This window comes from Nesoenas mayeri, assembly GCF_963082525.1.
Source record: "Nesoenas mayeri genome assembly, chromosome: 2".
Classification (NCBI taxonomy): Eukaryota; Metazoa; Chordata; class Aves; order Columbiformes; family Columbidae; genus Nesoenas; species Nesoenas mayeri.
The window spans coordinates 127321965-127343826 of record NC_137543.1 but is presented as its reverse complement, the minus strand read 5'-3'; the positions used below and the strand labels follow the sequence as shown (position 1 = coordinate 127343826).

Sequence of the window (21862 nt, the reverse complement as noted above, 5' to 3'; positions counted from 1 at the left end):
CGTGTATTGTAGCATTCTGCTCAGTTCACAGGGACAAAGGTTACATGTCACAGTGTCCATCATAATCTTGTCATAGGCAATTCTCCATGAACAAACAGATACTCTTTAGCTCTTGTCCTTTAGCCATGAAGAATCTTAAAAATGAAGGGTACATTTTTAGTGAAGCTGATGAGATTTTTGTAGATCTTAAAGATCTTATGTCCTGCAAAGGCAACTGCATTTACGCCACTAGGTCTCTTCCCATAAGAAAAAATAGACTCAAGGCATGAATTGAGAGGAAGGATGGCTCTCCCTCCATCCTTTCCAAGCTAATGCAAAAATTAAAAAGGAGCATTGGAGTTTGGAGCATGAGGGCACCAGGTTATGCCTTTCTGAGCATCCGTGCTTTGTCATTCACCTTCTCTTCCAAACGTCAAGGCACTCAAGGCAAATGAACAAAAAAAAAAAGATTTAGTATCCAGACTGATTTGTTAAGCTGGGTTCATCCTGAGCACGCAACACAGTCACATGGATTTAGGTTTGGAGCTGGCGTCTGTCTGGCAGGACAACTTTGCATAAGCCAGTGTAGACATACCGTAAGTCAGGAAAGAGAATAAATCTCTGAAGCCCTGTTTAGAAAAACACAGAGGTATTTCTGTAACCATGTGGGCGTCAGCCTAACTGGATCGGAAAGTCCTCTTGCATCTCACTAGGGTTAGGATTCAGCAGGCTCTTTGGGATGTGCTTTACCTGCCAACTTGAGCGGTGGCCCAGCTGGTGGTGAGGTCACCTCGTCCCTGAGGGCGGCAGCGTGGACTTCGGGGATGCTCCATGTGTTTTGTTCTAGGCCGGGAATTCATGAGAGGGCCTCTGTGCTGCTTTCAGTGAGCAAATACAGCTGAATAATGTGCATTTACCACAATATTGTGCCTATTTGCTGCTATGGCATGGGCAGATCCCCTTTGCAGGCAGGCTAGGAGAGGCAGGGCAACTGATTACTGACAAGTCAGAAGATCTACTGGGAGAAAGGAGGCTCTGGGATAAATTTCACATTGTGTTAATCACTGCAGACAAACACTGCTTCTGGGAGACAAAGGGTTTGTGGGAGGCATTTTTTACAGACATCATGAAGTTTATGTGTATGTATTTAAACAAAAATAGCAGCAGAGTCAGCTTTTCTTCCCCACAAAGAGCTCAGGTTCAGCAGGAGTCTGCAGGGGAGTATAAATGTGCATGTATTCAGGGTGAAAGTCTGAAAAACCTCTTATTTTCTTTGGAGGCAAATAACGAAGTCTTCAAACCCAGTCAGACAAACAAAGTTGCCTCAGAAACAGCACCATATAATGCCAGTAGAAAACACACATTTCCATTCAAGGCAATTTTTAGTTTGTTTCTGTAATATTGTTTAAGAGGGGGGTTTTTTTGCCACTGTATTGGCACTTCTTAACTTTGGTGTTAGTTCCCCTCTCTGCAGACATGGCTCAGACACAGACTAAAACTGAATGGGATAGCGCCCGCAGGGAGAATCCTGAAATTTGGAAGCAAGGGCACCAGAGGGCTGAAAGGCAAAGGTGGGAGAGAGCACAGGAAGGCAATAAGAAGAGACACACGGTCTAAGACTGGGTGAGATTGTCCAGCAGCGAAGAGGTTGTGGAGTCTCCTTCTCTGGAGACATTCAAAACCCACCTGGACATGTTCCTGTGCGACCTCACGTAGGCGTTCCTGCTCCAGCAGGGGATTGGACTAGATGATCTTTTGAGGTCCCTTCCAATCCCAAACATACTGTGATACTGTGAAAAGATGAATTTAAGGAACATTTCATTGACAGAGCTGGAAAATAAAGAGAGTGAAGAAGTTAGTAGTTAAACATTGTAGAAAGAAGATGAAAGACTGAAGAGAAGTATAGTATATAGTCTGAAACATCATGGGTTTGGCTTATATGAAGAAATGCTTCCCTGTAAACTCTTCTTAGGAGCTGGAATTACGTGTTGATTGTTGCCCAAGAAGCCAAAACCTATGCTGTGTGTACACAGAGAGCTTTCTTGAGACTGCAGGATGGGGTAGGGACCAATAATAAATAGATGTTGATCGTGTTTCCAAAAATCTAAGCTCAGACCATTTGTAATGATGTGGTTACAAAGAATGGGCAAAAACCTGAAAACCTGTCTCAAAAACCTAAGATCTGATGTTACCTCTCTTTGTTTAGAATAGAGATGAGATCAGTCTTGCAGGCAAAATTCACATTTATGATTCAAAAGTGCTGCGTGCGAGCTTCAGGCTGTGTTCGAGTGTGTTTGTAAGAACAGACTTCATTAATTCTTTGAAATGAGTAGCGAGCCATAAGAGACTTAGTTCAAAACTGCATCTTAAAGAGATTTTTGCACCTTCATCTAGAAACTTTTAGAAGTCTCCCTTTTTCAGCTAGAGATAGTGAATATTTTCCCGTTTCAGCTTGACCAGAAACCACCGAGACTAGCTTTTCACAGGGCATTTCAGTTGGGAACTTGCCATTTGAGCTAAAATGCAGACCCGTGAAAAATTGAAGTGAATGAATAAAGAGAGCTAAACCTTTGAGGACCACCGAGCTGCAGGGCACAGGGGAAGGGTGGGCACTCGGCACTTCTCAGACGGAGCCTCAGTCAGCGTTGATGGCTGGTTCCCCTTGATGACAGGAGAGATCAAGGAATAATCAGCTACCATTTTCTAAATATGCCGCAGCTGAAATAAGCTTTATGTAAAGTGAGCCAGTAGGCCCCAAATATCCTAGCAACTGTGATGGCCTTCAAATGTGAAATGGTGCGGTTTTAAAAATCCCGAATGAGCTTTTACAGCCACTTTTCATGAGGTTAGCTTTTCTAAAGCTCTGCAAATCAGAAGACATAGTTAGCGATCTTCCCATAGCAGATGATTTTCATCCACAATTAAATGCAGGTGCAGACCTACTAATTATGTGGTTATCAGTCTAAAAATGGTGAAGATACAGGCATAATTAATTGTATCCGTAGCTTTGTATCCACTGAAGGTCACATAGAGCATGTGCCTGAAACTCAATTCACCAGCTAATCCTAGGTATGACCATTTACCCCCACTAAAAGCCATGTCTGAAATTCAAGCTACCCACCCTGCAAAATAAAATAAGATGTAATAAGAAAGAAGTATGTGTCTAAATCTATCTATCTATCTCAAACTTTATTGCAAAGTGTTGTTTTCCAGAGATACACATTTTTCTGAGAGGTAAAATACCATTTCAAAAAATAAATATGACCATTCAGACATTCCAGTTTTGACCTTTACTAGCAAAGTGGGGGAAGAATTACTACTGCTTTAAGCTTATTCACAGAATTATTGACTGTGGGTAGTCGGTTAGGAGTCATTTGTGGTCAGGCTCACAATTTTATCACTAAATCAGAAAGAGTGGTCTGTATTAAAATCACAATACTTCATTTTCCGAGGGAATGGACTCAAGAGTACAGGCTTGTTTGGGTATGTTCCTGCAGACAAAGGGGGTGAAAACATTAGCAAGAAAAATGCTTGCCTTAAAACTTCACCAACTTTATTTGAAAAGGGCAATGACCTTTTTGTTTTTACTTTATGAAAAGTAAAAAGCAGCTTTTCCCATCCCAAGGGATGGAAGTGGCCTTTCAGCCATCCACTTGATGGGTAAACGAGCAGAGAGAAGGAAAAGGAAGCATTAGCAGTTGGAGTGTGTATGATTTATGTTTTGCTAAGCTCAATTAAGTCTCTGGCCAGAACTAGCTCCTACTATGTCCACTCACACGGGTATAGACCACACTATTTACTCTTCTTTTCAATTAAAATGAAATACTTACTCTAGCAGACCATACTTCTTAAATAAAAGGGTTTTCTGCCATAGCTTTTGGAAAAGCAGCAGAGGAAGCAATGGTGGTGTGCAAAACCTGGCGGGTGAGCCATGAGCTCTTGTCAGTATGCAGGTTATTTTATTCCTCCTTATTTACTGATGTGTGGACTGTAGCAAAATGAAGTTTGCTCTACCAAAAAAGAGCCTACCGATGTCTTTTCCTGATGTGAGTTCAGTTTACTTACTACAGTGGCAAAGGGTGTCGTTTGCTTTCATCACTAATGGATTCTACTATGCAAAATCAGATCATTACCCAGCCGCTGCCTGGAGTGGCTGCACAAAGCATTTGTTATCATTCCTGATACAGATTTACAGCAATTGCCTTGAGTTTGGTTCAGTGTTGAAGGGCGTATAAATACACATGTAACACTATAGTCATAGCGTGCTCGAACCTGCCCGCTGCTTTTGTAACAGGGGCCTTGCACCAGATTTGTGGTCACACGGGTTTATGGGGAACCCAAACGTGGTGCATTCAAAGGGAGTTTCTGTCACTTCATTTCCCCTACTTTAAAGTGATCTGTTGAAGAGCATTTGAATCATTCCTGTTTTGTTTGAACTAGTCAAATACAAGCACCGACTACAGTTTCTTGGATTATTAGTTTTACTTTTTTCTCCTTTGACTAGTGAACCTGGTTTCTTGCCCTCCCCTATAGCTAAAATGTCAGCTAGCAAAATCCATGTGTTTTCAGTACCATGTACAGCCCAGGCCTCTGTTATGTTAAGCCTATTGAAAGATAAACCTCAAGATCAAAGCAAATTTCTGTTCCCATGGTTTATTTCATCTAGACTTTGGAAAGATGTGGGCACTGCGTGCTGAAGATTTACTCCTACTGAGTCTTCTGTTGTTTATCCATTTCAGTTGTTCCATCTGTCAGACCGTCTGCCTCTTAATGACCCCATTTCTTTCCCCCTCGACCCCCATTTGTATTACAGGTCCATACATTTCGAGGTCCGCACTGGTGTGAATACTGTGCCAACTTCATGTGGGGTCTCATTGCTCAGGGAGTGAGGTGTTCAGGTAACACTTCTATATTTTCTCTTTCTCTTGAAATGCTCAGGTGTCCCTCCCACCCTCACCCTGCACCCCCTGCGGGTGGGGAGATAGGGATTACCTTACAGAACAAGGCAAGAATTCCTCCCACACAAGTTAGAATGATGTTGTTTTCCCCATTAGCTGGTTTAGAAATGAAGCCACCAGCCCTTGGTCGCTGAGAGTGACATCCTTTCAGTAGTGCCTTGGTGTATATATTAAGAATTCTTCTTTATGGTGCCATTAAGTTATACCTGAATGTTTTTACATCTTAAGAAAAAAGCTCTGAAAATGGCAGAGCCAGCCAGCAACTAGGCTTCATAACTCATCTTTTTGCCACCAATGGCTAAGAAGTGACTATGTCTGCAAAAAACTGTCACCTGTTTCCTATGAAAATACCGTGTGTTGCTGCAAGCCTTGAGTAGCCCACCTTACGGGAAGGCAAGAAATAAAACCTTCATTTTCCCAGAAGGATTAGTTTTCTGGTGCCTCTGTAATTGTATCAGCATTTTAATAGCATTTTAATTACTTTAAATTTGCTTGTTCTTTTGTGAAAAATAATCCATCTTGCAAAAGATACAATAATCATCACATCACGAGCTTTTGGACTCAGGAGGTAAAATGGTATTTGACGCATTTCAAATGGGATTTCATAGCTTCTTTCTACAGACCTTCAATCCCTTCCATGTCTCAACTGAATATCCTTCTGCCATACCTCTCCCTGCCCTGACCTCCAGTGTTCCTGGTCTCAGACTGGCACCAAACACATCTGCCCCCAACATCTGTCCTGCATGGGCAGAGGAGGTGGTTGTTACCTAAAATTTAGACAGCCATTTGAAGGGTCAAAATACCTTTCACAAATGCAAAGTTTTAATAAGCACAGTCTCAGTTAGTGCTGCATCTTGTCTGCCTGTAGATAAATAATGGTAATGCAAAGAATATGAGGACATTAAAAAGAGGAAAATTAATAGTAATTTGCTTTTCAGGCCATTTGATCTGAAACACAAGTATGCAAAATCTGACCTCACTAATGCATAGAACTGTATTTTTTCACATATATAAAATAATAAACTTACTAAAAGGCTTATTTATTTAGTATGAAACATAATACTCTCCCTCATTAAATCACCAGCATTTAACTCCAAGTACAGAGATGCATTTGGATTTAACTACACATGTTTGGAGAACAGCACTGAAAACAGTACAGCGAGATTCCTAACTGCAGCTGTTCACATTTGTTTAGATTTCAGAAAACAATCATGTATTATGCAGTAATAAGTGTAAGGAGAAACACACCAATTCCATGAAAAGTGTAGGTGTGTTTGTAGAGATGATATGATTTTGCTGGATTAATATTTTATAGAGAATAATACTGAAATGTGCTGCAAGTAATAGAGACAAGTTTATATTTTACGTAGCTCGGGCAGAAAATCAACATGAACACTAACTTATTAGTGATGATACTGGACAAGTTAAATTAGCCCAAAAGGTACTGCCAGGGATGGGCATGACTGGGAAGGCATTAAAACAGGAATCAGAGTTATGCAAGATAATGTGACTTGCGATGGTGGTGTTCCCTTTACTGAGGCTTAAAAATTCATTTGGCTAAATATTTGAATCTATGAGAAATTCTATTTGTGGAGATCAAGCGATGATCTCTAAGTTCATAGAAACCCACTTGTGCAACCAAGAGTAGGATTTGACTCTGGAGTAAGACACCAAGAACCATTTGTAAAATGAATCACTTTTTTATATCATGTCTTTCACAGCATTTTATATGCCTATGCTGACCTACAGACTAAACTCAGGAGTCACTTTAGTCAGCAGTGAAGTGATGAGATGGGGATGGGGAGGCTGCTGATGTGGCAGAGCCAAAATGTGACACTGCAGGAATGTGGAATGGGAAGGGAGACCCACTAGCTCAAAGCACTGTCACAATTTGAATGCTCAGTTGAATCTTAGGTTCTTCGCCTGCTAGCAGTGCTAAGCCACAAGCTGGCAAGCAGAAGACGATCATTACTGTGCTAATTTTATAAAATATTAGACTAAAATACTCAGAAGTTGTCCCATGTCCTTTCCAACACAACACCTAGAGCTACATGTCTGGCAGTGAACTGCCCCAGACTGCAGCAGTGGTCACCTCCAGCTCAGTGGTGTGTGAAGGACCTTCAGGGCTTCTATAGCTTTTGTAACAGTTAAGCCGGAGTTCATTTTGCCCACCATAAGCTTTTTGCAGGACATTTCTATGATCCTCTTTCTCATCTCCATCTTATTTATTCTAGCTTTTCTGAGTGACGGGGAAGTCATGCCCCTTGTTTGATGTGGCCCAAGGAAATAAATGGTTAGACAAGACCTATTGGCATTAGTATTAATTAATTAACCTGACTAACTTTGTTTACAGACTGTGGGTTGAACGTACATAAGCAGTGCTCCAAATACGTGCCCAATGACTGCCAGCCAGACCTCAAGAGGATAAAGCGAGTCTACTGCTGCGATCTCACCACACTGGTGAAAGCCCACAATACCCAGAGGCCAATGGTTGTGGATTCCTGCATTCGAGAGATCGAAGCAAGAGGTTTGTGCACTTCGGAAAGTAACAGACACAATTAAATGGAGATTAAGTGCTGAGCTAGGACAGGGTAGTATGCTCATACACACTGAATAGAGGATGAGACAAGGGGTTTTTTAGTGTAGGTGATACATTGCTTTGCATTAGCTAGGAAAATTAAATTATGACATTTCATAATGCAATTTCCTGAAATGGTTTCTGAAAACATGTCAAAACATGTATTACGTTACACTTCTGAAAGGGGTGAACTTTAAAGTGAACTTTAAGTTCATATTTATGTGTCTTTTTTCATTATTTTATTTTAACATACATAGGGACACTTCCCATTTCAGAGTAATCAGTTTAAATCAAATCCCTTATTAATAACCTTTCTGGACATTATGGGCAAGAGAACACAAGTGACTAGAAGTGATTCAGACAAGTGAGGTCCCAGGCTGTGGTGGTTTGTGGTATGTCACAAACTATGCAGGGTTTCACATGACGCTCAGCTACTGACTGATGGATGCCGTGGCTCAGGCGGCAATGTCACAGCCAAAACTCCAGCTTGTGACAGGTTTTTGCTACGCAGTAGCATGCCAGATTGAAGAAATACCATATCCCCTCCAACACAACACAGTAATGATTGCATATTTTTGCTTTGGATAGCAAATGTGTACGTCGTGCTGCCCAATAAGCCAAATTTCCTTGTTAGTCATAGCTTCAGCACGGAAATCTCATAATGTTGAATTCCTGGCATCACAGTAATCTGCATGGCAACACACTGGTACTAGCCAGAGGGATTTCAAAGCCACACATCATCTACTGAAATGAATCAAAGATTTACAAGTAAATCCCCTGCACTGCTCCATAAAGCTCTACCAGGATTATTTCATCATTGCAGGGATAAATAGAAAGAATAGTTTAGACAAAGAGAGAAGAGCTTTGCTCCAGTGATGTAGCAGGAAGCTGCATTGCATTTGAGATCTAATCACTTACTTGTACATTTATTGATTAAGATAAAATCTGCTGCCTGCTCTCTGTTTTTTCAACATCTTTAAATTTCTTTATTTCATTGCTGTAGAACTATCTAAGATAACTCATTTTGTTCTTAAGAAAACAAAGTCCATGGGATCTTTTAGGTAGGTTAGCGCTCTGCATAGTCACAGTAAGGAGCTCTGGGATGAAAGTATATAAGGTGTATAACTGTGCTTGTCTAGCTCTGCCTGCTCTACTGGGCTGCCCTGCACATTTCGTGTTGGTGTGGAGCAACGTGGGGAGAGTTGTACAAGTGAGTAGGTCTCTTGTGGTGCAAGAACTGTAGAAGGGATGTACCTAGGTGGAAAATAACAGTTTCCACCACATCTATCAGCTGTGTAAAAGTAAAAGCTGTAAACAAATGTGCTCGTAGGGAAAGGCAGTCTCTTACTTGCATTGCTATTTGTCATTAAGCAACTGGTAAAAGGAAAGGAGACCTCTAAAGCTTTATTAATTATAGCCAAATCCAGGAAAATCTCCCACATAAAATGAATAAATCATGATAACATCACATGCCCCACCATTAGCAAATTGCAATATTTTCCTCTAACATCATCAAATGTGTACCTAACAAATTATCTAGATCCTTCCTTAAATGCCCTGAAGTTTCACATTACAATTAATATTTTGCTACACTTACTAGATCTGTTGTTCTTGCTTTATTGTTTTTAAGCCTGAATATTTGTTGGTTACTGAAGCAAACTTCACCAAGAACTTTTTTGTTTCAGGTTTAAAGTCAGAGGGCCTCTATAGAGTCTCAGGCTTCACTGAGCACATTGAAGATGTGAAAATGGCCTTTGATCGAGGTATACCTTTTTTAACCTTCCACAATTTTAACCTAAGGTTTCAGTTCTAGGACTTCTCAGTTCTTCTTTTGTTTACCTCAGTACCATGGTAATGAAACTGGCATATAAGCAGAAGTACAGAAAGCAACCTGTCATTTCTGACTTTTTAAATTAATCTGTAGTGCTTTTCATAAGAATAAATCATATTTCAGAGTTGGAAGGAATAGCTAAACAGTAAGTAATGGCAGGCAGAAGGCCAAGTGCTTGGGGAACTGGATGATTGCTCGGCCAAGCAGTACAGCCTGGGCTCCTAGTTCAAGTACAAGCCTAGATAGTACCAGGGGAAAGTTCTTAGTCCTATCTTTAGTAGACTCAGTGGTTTACAATACAATAATCTGTTTATGTGTTTAAGAACCAGGAAGTTCAACTGGGAAGTCATTCTGCATGTAGCCTTGTAGAAAGCAGCATACCACTGTGCACGTGATTGCATCTGCACAACAGATGAGAGGAGCATTGGGGAGATTGGTTGTACAGCATATTGAAAAAAGCAATAATTAAAACTCTGCCTGTTAATCCTTTAGACCTTCTAAACAGATTTAGCTGATTACCTTGTTTCTAGTTGTGCACACAGTCTTGGCACACAGGACTAATTTTAAGTAGATATATATATCAGTGAGTGCAGAATAGGGTCTTCATCAACAGAAAACACATTTTCAAGTACATTTAAGAAGTTACACAAATATTCTTCTCCTTTCCTATAACGAGTGTTCTCCTTCTTACTTCATTTTTTCAGGAGGTCAAGGCAGAAAGTCAGCCTGTGGGTCAGGGTACCAGTCAGAGGAGTGCAGAGCCAGGAACAGGCATGGCCATGCTGCACCTGGAGACAGCTCTCATGTCGCTCAGGCAGGGACTGGGGGCTCTGGGGACCCATGGCAGGAGGTTTGGGGGATCCCAGGGAGCCTAGGCAGGGCCAGCAAGGGCTATGGGTGGCACGTCCTACACTTACTGTGCCTGAATACATTTTTGTTTGGACAGTTTGTCATGCAGATGTCACTGGCAAAGGAAGTCCAAGTAGGAATTGCCAAAGTGACTGTTTCCATGCTATACCAAAATATCCTTCAAAAAATAATATGTTTTAAAACGTGTTGGATGCTGCAGCTATGAACAAATGCATATACATGTATAGGTCAGCCATGATTTAGGCAAAAGAGCTGCACAGTGATCTGACTGCTATCATAGGAAGATACATGTTGCAGATGTGCCACATGAAGCATCGTTACTGAGAGGGTCACAGTCCCTGTAGGTACCACTCTGCTCCCTGCAGGTAGATCTGGCCTGGTGAACCCTTTTGTTCTGCATGTTAATTCTCTGCTCAGTGTACCAACCTGAATGCAACCCAGAAGGAGAAAGACAGGCTGAAGAGGGAAGAGTTTGAAGAGAGCAGATGGAAATTTACGTCTGAGCGTGGCTTGAACAATGCCTTAGCTGTAGTTCCTCTGCATATGCTTCAAACTATTGGAGCCATTTCAGTTTTACAGACAGCATATTTTATAATTGCGTGTACTCGTGGCATAATCTGGTGGCAATACCCACTTGAGTTAGACACGCAGAAAGGAAGAAAGCGTGATTTAATGGCAAAGAAGGCAGCAACTAGAAACAGGAAGAGTAAGGTCACTAGCAGTACTGGATTTCATAAGGAAAAAACACGGATAAACATGGAAGCAGAGAAAGTAAGGACTGAGTTTGCATACATCTGCTGTGGGAAAAACTGTTTGGCATAAGTTGATAAAAGCAGTGTCTTTATTTTCTTTTAACAATCTCGTGAGGGAAAAGGGATAAGAAAGGAAAGAGAGTGTTGCCATGAATAATGCTAAAAGCAGTGGAACAGTGAACATCTTATTATGAGAACTATATGACTGGAGTATTATTGAGACCTCAAGCTGAGAACTTTCCAGTTCTGAAAATGTTTTCTCCACGAACTGAGATGGAAAAGCAGGAGTTTTTGGGGTTTTGCATGAAAGGATTTAAAGAAAACCAAAATAGATTTTTTGTTGTGACTTGTGGGCTGTGCAGCTAGAAGGTGTTTGTCAGCTGCCAGAAGGTTGAATTGGCAAGACACTTCCAACCTGACAGCTCAGGGCTTGCTTCCCTGTCAGATCCAAGTTTACAGAGACAGAGGATCCCAGCCTCTCCTGCATCCCAGCCCTGCAGGTAGGAACATCACTTTTCTGCTGCCCAGTTACCCCTCCTTAGCCCTAGAAGCCAGAGCAGTGGGGAGGGGACTATGCTAAGGATGCGGAATATCCCAGATATCAGTCCCAGGTGAGAGAGAAGGGAGCTGAGAGCCAGGTGGCAGGTCTTAGCTCCAGCAATGCTGGGAAGGTTTTTGTTCAAATTTCATTTTCTGCCCACAAAGTGAAGTTTGTGGGAGTTTTACAGAACTGTTGTTTTCATGTTCACTACAGGAAATTAGTATATTTTTTGCAAAAGTGACAAAAAAAAAAGGAAGGAGGTGGCATTTGTGTCTGAAATACAAAGTGGAAAATTCCTGATCAGTTCTGGTTAATAGGTAGGTGTTGCAGCAGAAGCAGCCGTATCTGTGGCCACATCACTACCTCTGGAGTATGTTGCATAGGAGAAGGTAAATGTGGTTTAGAAGAGCTTGGAGAGTCAGCTGTCAAAGTAGAAGGTGAGAGCAGGTGTATGAACCAGAGAAGAGAACTGTTTAATCTGATCGATAGGCCTGGAACAATACTATAGGATATACATGGGCCAGGAATAAATATAGTTTGACAATTTAAAGACCATTTTTAACCACCTGAAGGCAAGGCTCTGAAACAACCTTCTAATAAGAACAGGGATAAAAACCTTAGCTAGTTTTAAAATGGAAGTTGAGGGGTTTACAAGAAGGATTATATGGCATGGTGCCTGCAGAAGCAGAGCACCACACTCTGGCATTAGAGAGGTCCCTCTCGGCCTTTCCTTTCCAAGCCAGTCCTCAGGCACCCGGCTAGAATGCCAGTACACTTTTGCATCTCTGGAAATACAGCTTTTAATAACATGGGTGTGAAAATAAACAAGCAAGGAGTCCTCCTGTTTAATGCGTGGGACGCATCCTTCAGATAATGCCATCAAGCTTTCTGGTTTCACAAGCCCCAGGAGCCAGAAGATGGGATGATGCAGGGATGGGGCGCAGGGGTGCCTTGGCCATTGGGGACCTCTCCTGCTGATTTCACGTGCAGCAGAAGGGCACATTAAAGAGAAGCCAGCCCTCCCCCTGACTAATTCTGCCTTGCCAAAGGGACACTCACATGTTGCTTCCAAACAATTACAGCAAGAACAGAAGAGCAAAGGCAGGTTTGAAAGTTGACAGTCCAGGAAGAGAATGACATCTCACAGAATATTTTCTGGGCCCCATGAAGCTGTCGTAGTTGGTTTTAAACAGGGAGAAGTTTGCCTTCGTCTGATTCAAACTAGGGCTCATTTCCTAAGCCAAAGCAGTGTAAATACCCTACTGTAAATTAGCATTAGGCTCTCTAAGGCACTGACAATGTTCCATTTTAGTGATTTTTGTAATGAGAAGGAGGGGAATAATGTGGATTTATATAATCTGGTGAATGTTGGTGCTGTAGAATGACAGTTGCTCTCTGTCAGCATTGTTGAGCTGTGGCGTTGTGGCATCCAGAAAACCCTCATTGTGTGCTTTATTCACAGAGCTGCCATTGTCACCAGTGCATTCTGTCCCCCCACTTGTTTGTATGACTGGCTGGTACAATACACTTGCTAAAAATATTACACTGTTAAATATTACATTAATACTTAAAGGCATCCTAACTCATACATTATAACAGATGTATTGTTACACTCACTTTAAAATAATCTTCACTGCCTTTCCAATGGATGTACGTTTGTCTCTGCAGTGAAGAGAAAAATCTTTGAGTTGAGAACTAATGTATTTTTCCTACAGTAAGCAAATACGTAAATAAGAGGTATGTTTGAAGTACATTGTAGTTGAAAGTACCTCTATCTGAAGCGCCCCTTTAAGGAAGCTTGCTGGGCTGCTTTGTAAAAGTACTAAATAAATAACACTTCCATTTAGTGTACTGGTGACCTGGATAATAGACGCAAGCTTCTGCTTTGCTATATCTGTTCTGATGCAGCTGCCGGCTCCTTGGTGGTATCTGTTTTCAGCGCTCAGTGTCCATCAATTAAATAGAGCTCTCCACACAAAGCTTTACAAGACTAATGCTACCGTGCCTGTAACGTGTGGATTAAACAAAAGATTGGAGCAGTGTAAACATCCTCCTAGGGCCTATTGATGCTGTATTAAATTAAATGCTGATGGATGTATTCAGACTGCTCAGCTGCATCAAGAAAGGCCGCTTGTTTTAAACACTTAAGCATATAATCTCCTCTTGATGAGACCATGTAGTGCTATTAGTCTTAATGAGAATTATGTGCATACATTGGACAGGACGTATCCCTTCAAGATTAATGCCATAGGTTTGTATAAAATGTCTACAATCAATATAAACTCTTTTACTCTGCTGTGAAAGCCTTTATCACCATCTTAGACGCCATGCATCAAGCACACCCACTCATCTGTCTGTATCAGGGCATGTCTACAAGCACTAGTTATTGTGAGACAAGTGAGGCAATGGCTCTACAGCATGTCAGCACCTCAGTGGCAACAGCTCAAGCTTGTGCTTGCACCTCCTGGCAGATACAAGCAAACTCCACCATTCAAGCAAGCATAACCTCATATTGCCCCACTCACCACATGGTCCTGATCTTCACCACCTCCTGTAAGGAAAGCACTATTATCCTCACTTGAAAGGTAGGGAACAAAGACTACAGGGTATAACTGATCTCAAAGAAGCCTGAGGTAAAGCTGGGAATTAAATCCAGACAGCCTCAGCCCCTGCTTGACCAGTGTCCTACCCTGTCCAAGGACAGGCCTCAGGAGAGGACAGCAGAATTTCCTGGTCTGGAGAAAAATGTGGATATGAGGGTACCAGGTAGTACAGAACAGATGTAGTCATTTGAACTTGAAAAATAATAGTGATCCAGGCTCGCTGCTAGTTCTTGTAATTTCACTCATTGCAAGCCATGCGTTGGTCAAGGGCTTACCAGCAGCACTTGTAATTGTTAAGCTCATGTGATTATAAGTGCTCAGTAATGTAGTTCTAACTAACTGTTATAATATGTGGCAAACAAAATGTATGTCATTTCAATTGCATAATACATCTATTTAGCTGTTCATCCATTAGAAGTATCCATATTCATTTAACAACTTGCGATACACATTTCAAAATAAATTGTATGGCTAAATGCCATAGCATGTCCATTTAAATTCAGATCTTTGCTATAAATAAATAAGTCAAATATGAAGACATTAGAGGACATCCAGAAAATAAGGCAGTTTTATTACTAGCTAACCAATATAAATAGACTGGTGCAGGACTTACAAGATTTGGATGTTTACTGTGATTTTTCCTGCTTGTCCCCTCAAGATCATTGGAAATCTGTGCCTCTGTTTTCTCAAGTGAAAATGAAAAAAATTATTCATACACCTGTGCCTTGATCTGTGGATACAAATTACAACATCAGAACAAATTATTAATAGCTTATTTGTAGTGAATAAATAGGCCAAATTCAATAACATATTATTAACATGATTTTTCATCCAACTTTAAAATATTATCTGTGAGCTAGTACACTGCAAATACTGTTGATGTAATCACCAGCCTCTCCAAAAGATGTAAGCAAATAAATCGGTTACTAAAAGATAAAGAAATTGCCATTCCTCATTCATATCCTGTAAAGTCGGCAGCAATATATTCTCATTTAAGCCTTCCAAATGCTTTCAGGTTGTTTTTTTCTTGTCAGGTTGGACACAATAAATCTGAATTAGAAGCCTCACCCTGTTTCAGTCAAAATTAGCCTGGTTTCAAAAAGATTTCTTCCTCCTCTTCTAGATGGTGACAAGGCTGATATTTCTGCCAGTATTTATCCAGACATAAACATCATTGCCGGAGCACTGAAGCTATACTTCAGAGACTTACCAATTCCTGTGATCACCTATGACACCTATTCCAAGTTCATAGAGGCAGCAAGTAAGTATTGCATAGTAATTTGTACTGATCTTTAATTACATTTCCCATCCATAAAGCTGTCCACATGAAAGAAGAAGAAAAGAGAGACAACAAACTGGAAGCAAGGGCGTTGTGTTCATTACTTCTCTGTCATGTCCTTCTTTCACATGAAGCTTTTGCCTGAATGTTATTGCAGATGGGACATCATGCAGGTACAGCCTCCCAGGGCTGGTGTCACAGCCACAGACTCATGCAAAACTGAGTGATCCCTGACAGGTCAGGGATGAGTCACCAGTGTGAGCCTTCAGGCTGCTTCCCATTTCCCCACTGTTTTCCCCATCTCACGTATCATGGCCTCCTTTGGCAACAAACCTGCATCACTGACAAGCGTGTCCCCTCCTTCAGTTGGTGAGGGGTCAGAGCTATGGGGCATGCCACAAACCACTCCTGCCCCACAGTTCAGGTGCATCCACTGTTCTTTAGGTCCTACAGCATCTAACTCATGTCCAGATGGCAGCTCCCCCCTGCCCAGAGCCCGCAGGTCATGGGTACACACTACCAGGAAGCGGGGAGGAGAGCAGCACTCATTGCCATAATGTTGGCAGAGAGAGCTGAGATTTGCCTCAAAATTCGCCCTCCAGGGCACAGCCTTCCATGTAATGATAGTCATTCATGAAAACTCAGCCAGTGGATTGTATCAAAATCAGATTATTAGCAAAAAGTGTCAAAGACCTGACGGGTATAAGAAGTAGCTTGCTTTCTTCTTTGAAAAGTATCCTTAGTAATTTTGAATGGATAAGCAGCAGGAGGAGTGGTGTGCCTGTGTGACTGTGCTGCTTCCCCTCAGCCTCACCCCACCTTGCATCTCAGTGCAACCACAGATACCCCTCTCCTGTGCTCTCCTCTTCCTCCTGGCAGAGAAATTATTCTTGCTCATCACTTGTCCTATAAAGAACATGCCCAGAGGAAGCAGTTCCTATCATCTCAATACACTAATATATTAAAACCAGAACACAAAGATTCTTAATCTCCTAAAATTTTGAGCTCCTGGTCCCACTTCTATGGCAAGTAATGCAGCAAATATAACTCTGATTCAGTTCACATCTTAAGAATCTACACTTTTCATGTAAAATATACGTAAATCCTGCTCAGATTTTTAGAGAGATTGCCAAATGAGCACTGATGCTCTCTGATCACTGGTACCTACATATTTAAAGGTGTTCAGAAATCTTTGTTTATATAATTCTGTGTCATTTCAACCTGTAGCTAAGCTTGCACATTCAAGCACAGTCTCTAACTGGTGTTGAAGGCTCCTGGAAGTAATCTTATGCAAGATTTTAAAGAGTCAGTTCCAGGCAAAGCATTAGGAAGCACTTAATGAAGCTTGGATACTGTACCTATACAGGCCTGTAGATAGAGCTGCAGACCTTAGAGACGACTATTAGGTGGTCTTTGTTGCTCATTTCTTTTGTAAAGCCTTTTTTTGTTTTTGAGGATGCAGAAGTTGCTGATAAGCTCCATGTTTATGAGTTTAATATTTATCCCTCCAAGCACAGTCAATGGCTTGTAAATGACTCCATCATAATAACTTAGCTTCCTGAATTATTGGTGTTTACAAATGGAAAGCCCTATTAACATTAATCCTGTTTGGTGTTTTTACAGAAATCTCCAATCCTGATGAAAGACTAGAAGCAATACATGAAGTGTTGATGTTACTCCCTGCTGCTCACTATGAGACACTTAGATACCTAATGATTCATCTCAAAAAGTGAGTTAATTGGCATGTAGGATAATCCTTGAAGAGCTTAACAATTTTCTGCTTTGAAAGAGAGATATTACAGAAAGTACTAATAAGGCTTCCATTAGGGCACTGCCACTAAAACAATAATGTTACAAATAACCAGGCAAGCAATGTTTGTATAAATGCGTATAAGCTATGCACATATATAGCATATATCCTTTTGCAAGCCTTTGAAGAGTTAATTCAGATTTGCCATGTTTCTCTGCGACAGATAATATCTAACAAATACCAGAATGGTAGGTACTTTAGAGATGTGCTCGATGTGCCGCAGCAAGTCACTTGATCACACACTGCTTCTCCCTCCCCTTACCTCCTGATTTGTCTTCCTGAACAATAACCCTGAAAAGAAAGAGCTGTCTCTTATGAGTTGTTTGCTCACATCACAGTTAAGCAAACAATCAGGCAAGTCCTATTTTTATATTACTAATAAAAACAATACAGGCCCTTTCAGTCATTTCTTATCTCTTTTGCTTTTAAACACACTCTGCCTTATTTGCTTTCCAGAGCTTCTTTAGTCGTAAGACATACAAAATTTTCAAAAGTGCCTAAATTTCATTTTTGATCTCTTCTCAGTTGTCCCACTACTTGCAGCACAGTTGCAAATTTGGAGTATTTTCTGGGTTTGATCTGCACTGTTCTGCAATATTAAAGCCAACATGAAAAGAAAGAGACCTCAACTCATGTAAAATTGCATCAGAGCGCTTTTGTGAAGCACATTTCATGCTCAATCAGGTTCTCACTATGCGGAAACTTCTCCTCATTTTGAATCAGCTCAGATCATTGCAACTGAGTAATTTTACCTTTCAATGAGACATTACCTGGGTATGCAGGAGCTTCTTTGGGCTCTGCAGAAATGAGGTGAGCAAACACCCACCCTTGTCAGCACATACGCATGGACAGCTCAGGATGAACCATGCTGGCTTTCCAGAAGGCCCATGAAGGCTGTAGACAAGCGACCCGTATACAGAATCAGTACTTTCATGTCCTAGCAGCAAATTTTTAAAAGCCAGGTATTGACTTGCCTTCCTTCTTTTTCATGAACTGCAGTATGAGCTTTGGTTCAGCTGTTGAGCTGAACTACTAAGACGACAAAAATGGTCCAAAGAGCTGATTAAGCTTTCTCTCTCAAATACCTGCAACTCATGCAATGAGTTTCCTCCCCTTTCCCAAATCATAGCTTTCAGCATCTGTGCAGAAATAAGTGCACATCAGTTCCTATGGATAATCCATGAGAGAGGTCTGAATGCGAAAGAAGGAAGGATCCTTTAGGTTCAGACTGTGCTGTTTAGTAGATTAAACAGAGTCCCAACTCCAGCCCCACAGGGCTCTTCCTGCATGGAGAAAACATGCATTGGTGTCAGGGAGTCAGTTTATGTATAAACTGCAGGATCACTCTGCACCAGCGCTGTTTCTCAACAGAAAAGAAACTGCACTGAGTTGCTGTTTAAAGCACTTTGTATGTCTTTATCAAATAGAAGGGACACTAAATTGACCTCAATCGAAGTTGAGTAAGTTTTGTATTGCTTTTGAAAAATTAGAGCTACCTTCCCTGAATCTGTTTATTGTCTTTATTGTCTTTCTTCCTTCTCAATTGAAAGAATAACTTAGTGTTGTCAGGAAAATCCAGCAAAGGACGTATCAGCATTAAAAAATGAGCTGGTCAGTCAATTAATTAATTGTTTTCTTCAGTCAAATGCAACATTCTTTCTGATAACTTTCTTGCTCAAAATTGGAGGAAACACCATAGCATGAGCAGTCCCCCCTGTGGCGAAATATATACAACTCCAGGCCTTCTGATGTTGCAGTGAGGCTGTGCAGCCGAATCTTCTCTATGTTCACCCCAGGCCACTCACCAAGCCCTACCCTCCTGCACAGAGGTGGTCATAAGATGTATGTGACATTGCATAGCTGTTCAGCATCTCCACTGCTTACAGCCACAGATGGAAAGCAGAGTGTTATGCATACAGTCGCACAGAGGTGGCTTGGGCTCGGCAGTCTTGCTTTCTCTTTTCTCCTTGCAAAGCCCAGCTAACCATGTCTGTGCTAAAAGATGAGGATCTATCTGTGAATAGGGGCACTAACGGACTTCTGTCCTGAAAGGAAAGAGGAACAATAGTTTTCTGTCACAGAGCCACTCTTTGCAGAGAGCAAACAGTGGAAGAATAACCTAGTCATATAAGGACCTTGCAAACAACGGGACCAGTTTACTTCTGGTTTCAGGCTCTTTGTGCTTCCCTGATGACATGAGTGAATCCACTGCTGCTCAGCTGGGAATTGCCATGGCCAGCGGCCATCTCAGCTGTTACCAGGAGAGCTGGTTCCAAAACCAGATGTGCTCCACCCTGGCAGAGGAGCTGTTTGTGGAGGAGATGGGAAAGTTCATGTACTCTGCTCAGTAATGGGAAGTGTCTGGTCCATGAAGGACCGTGACCGATTAAGGGACCATGGCTGTCTCTGCACTGCAGTGCAGGAGCACTCTCAGGACTGAACTCAATGCCAAAGGCTTGCTGGGACAAACACAGACGTGGTCCAGCTCTGTTACATGGAGGGAAATCCCAAGCACATCTTATATCTTCCGGCAGGCCTACGGGATGACTCCTTCGCATCCTTGGTGTCCCGTGTTTGCTCCAGCCATGTGTAGCCTACCTTTTTTGTACTTACATTGTACGACCTGCATCAGGGAAGAAAACAGCCTGGGCTTCTTCCTAGAAGTGTCTCTGTTAAGGATAGATGGCATTTGTGGCAGTCTGACTTCCGCAAGCCACATCCGTGGATGGCTCCAGGATTCAGCATGTTCCTGAAGTATATGAAGAAATCAGAGTCGCTCAGGTGCTAGTTGGCCTGAGGCAAGGCAGAAATGTGTGAACATGTGGGTTCCTGCAGGCTGGGAGCGTGGGGGGTTCACTGGTAATCAAAAGAAGATCTAGGTTCATGTTCGGGAAGCTCATCCCCACCTCCAGTGTGATGCACATCCCCACCTCGAGTGTGATGCACACCAAGTACAACGTGCCAGAGAACTGTTGTTGCCATAGCATAGAGGACTGCTCCATACATCATCATTGAAATCATGATTATGCTTTGCAGAAAAGCAATTGCCACTTACACCCTAATGAATAGCCACATAGAAAAATCACTTAGGAGTCGCATGAGGGGGGTTTGAAGGCACTGAAAATCACAGCCCCGCCATAGTTTCACCGTACCTGCTCTGGAAACAGTTACTGTAATGAGTGAAAGTAAAAATTGTTACTGACAAATGTCATCTACCAATGCTTGATATGAAGCGGGACCACAGATTAGGGTGCATATATTCTTCCGGGAAGGAAACAACTACTTACTTTGTTTTGTTTTGTTTCATTTTTCTTCTATTTTAGGGTTACCTTGCATGAAAAGGAGAATTTTATGAATGCTGAAAATCTGGGGATAGTGTTCGGGCCTACTTTAATGAGACCTCCAGAGGACAGTACCCTTGCTACACTGAATGACATGCGGTACCAGAAGTTAATTGTGCAGATTTTAATAGAAAATGAAGATGTTCTCTTTTAGACAAAGAGAGGCATGTCTTCAAAGCCATTTGTTTAAAAATAATTAGTTTGAAGGAAAAACAACATTTCTTTAAATTTTTTTAAACATGAAGGAGAAGTTCCTTGACTGCACTTCAATTTCTGCAAAGTTGCAGATGGATGCCAAAATGTTTAGGGAAAGCCTATGTCTCATAGACATATGCCTCTTTGTAGAAGGGAAAAAAAAGGTCAGAAAAAATCCTCTTACCTTGTATCTTTTGCCTTGCCTCAGATGTATATTTGTTTTGAGAAGTTGCAAACAATTATATTGTTAACTTATTAAGAAACACAAAACATATTTTAATATGGCTAGAGAAGCAAAAAGGTACTTAATCAGTGTTTCTTGTATACGCCTATACATTTCCCTCTCCGTGAGACATAATTATATATGTCAATTGTGAAACAGAACCTATATTATAAAGATATTTTTACTTTACCTAGCTGAAAGAATGGCATTTTATTTTAGCAAACTATAAATCAATGCGGTGCATTGATTATTTTCCATGTAATTCTCTCCTGCATTTTTGCTGTGATATATTGAAAACAGTTACCACTAATGCAGTATTATCCTGACATACCTCTTTTGTTGCAAGTGTTTTTAAAGGAGAATTCTTCTCTTGTGTGTAGTCCAGCTTTCCTTAGGTTTCTTTACATTTAGGCACTAGCACCCTACGATTGTACACTTTCAGTCATTTGATATTTCCCAAAATATATAGTATTTTCTCTTCTATTTTTTTGTTTTCCTCCCATGTAAAATATGGTATTGAGAACTTTTCAAAAGTCCTGGTGGTAGTATCAGTTTCATATGCCAGATATTTCTTGAATTACAGTAATATGTAAGTTAAGTGATGCTGGGACACTGGATATTTTCTGGCCTTGTTGGAAAGTTAGCACTTTTTTGGGTTAATTATGAAGGATTTGGTTTTTCTGTAAAAATCGAGTTATGTTTTGTCATGTTTCTGTATTTATAAACGTACAGTAAATCTGCTAAAAATGTAGGTATTTATCTTGAATGTGTTTCCTGATGGTTTGTTAGAAAACAAAAAAAAAAAAGAAAAAAAAAAGAAAAAGAAAAAAAGAATGAATGTGTAGGAAATGTGGGAGTTGGTAAATGTAATTATTACCAAATTTTAATATTTTTCTCCCCTC

At 41.1% G+C, this 21862-nt stretch overlaps 1 protein-coding gene across 7 annotated transcripts in view; it reads left to right on the top strand.

The window, feature by feature from the left end:
* The window catches only part of CHN2 (chimerin 2), a gene marked incomplete at its 5' end in the record, with an annotated part of 164462 nt that extends 143568 nt beyond the window's left edge, over window positions 1–20894 (top strand). For 2 of the 7 annotated variants that reach the window (XM_080338965.1, XM_080338966.1), the window contains 6 exons: window positions 4793–4877; window positions 7291–7464; window positions 9201–9278; window positions 15236–15373; window positions 17015–17120; window positions 20525–20894. In XM_080338965.1, the coding sequence (XP_080195091.1) occupies window positions 4793–4877; window positions 7291–7464; window positions 9201–9278; window positions 15236–15373; window positions 17015–17120; window positions 20525–20696 (753 nt within the window). In that variant the 3' untranslated portion in view covers window positions 20697–20894. The remainder of the gene's footprint in view (window positions 1–4792; window positions 4878–7290; window positions 7465–9200; window positions 9279–15235; window positions 15374–17014; window positions 17121–20524) is intronic. The other 5 variants (XM_080338970.1, XM_080338967.1, XM_080338968.1 and 2 more) reach the window with 4 other exon arrangements.
* Window positions 20895–21862: the final 968 nt, after the last annotated feature.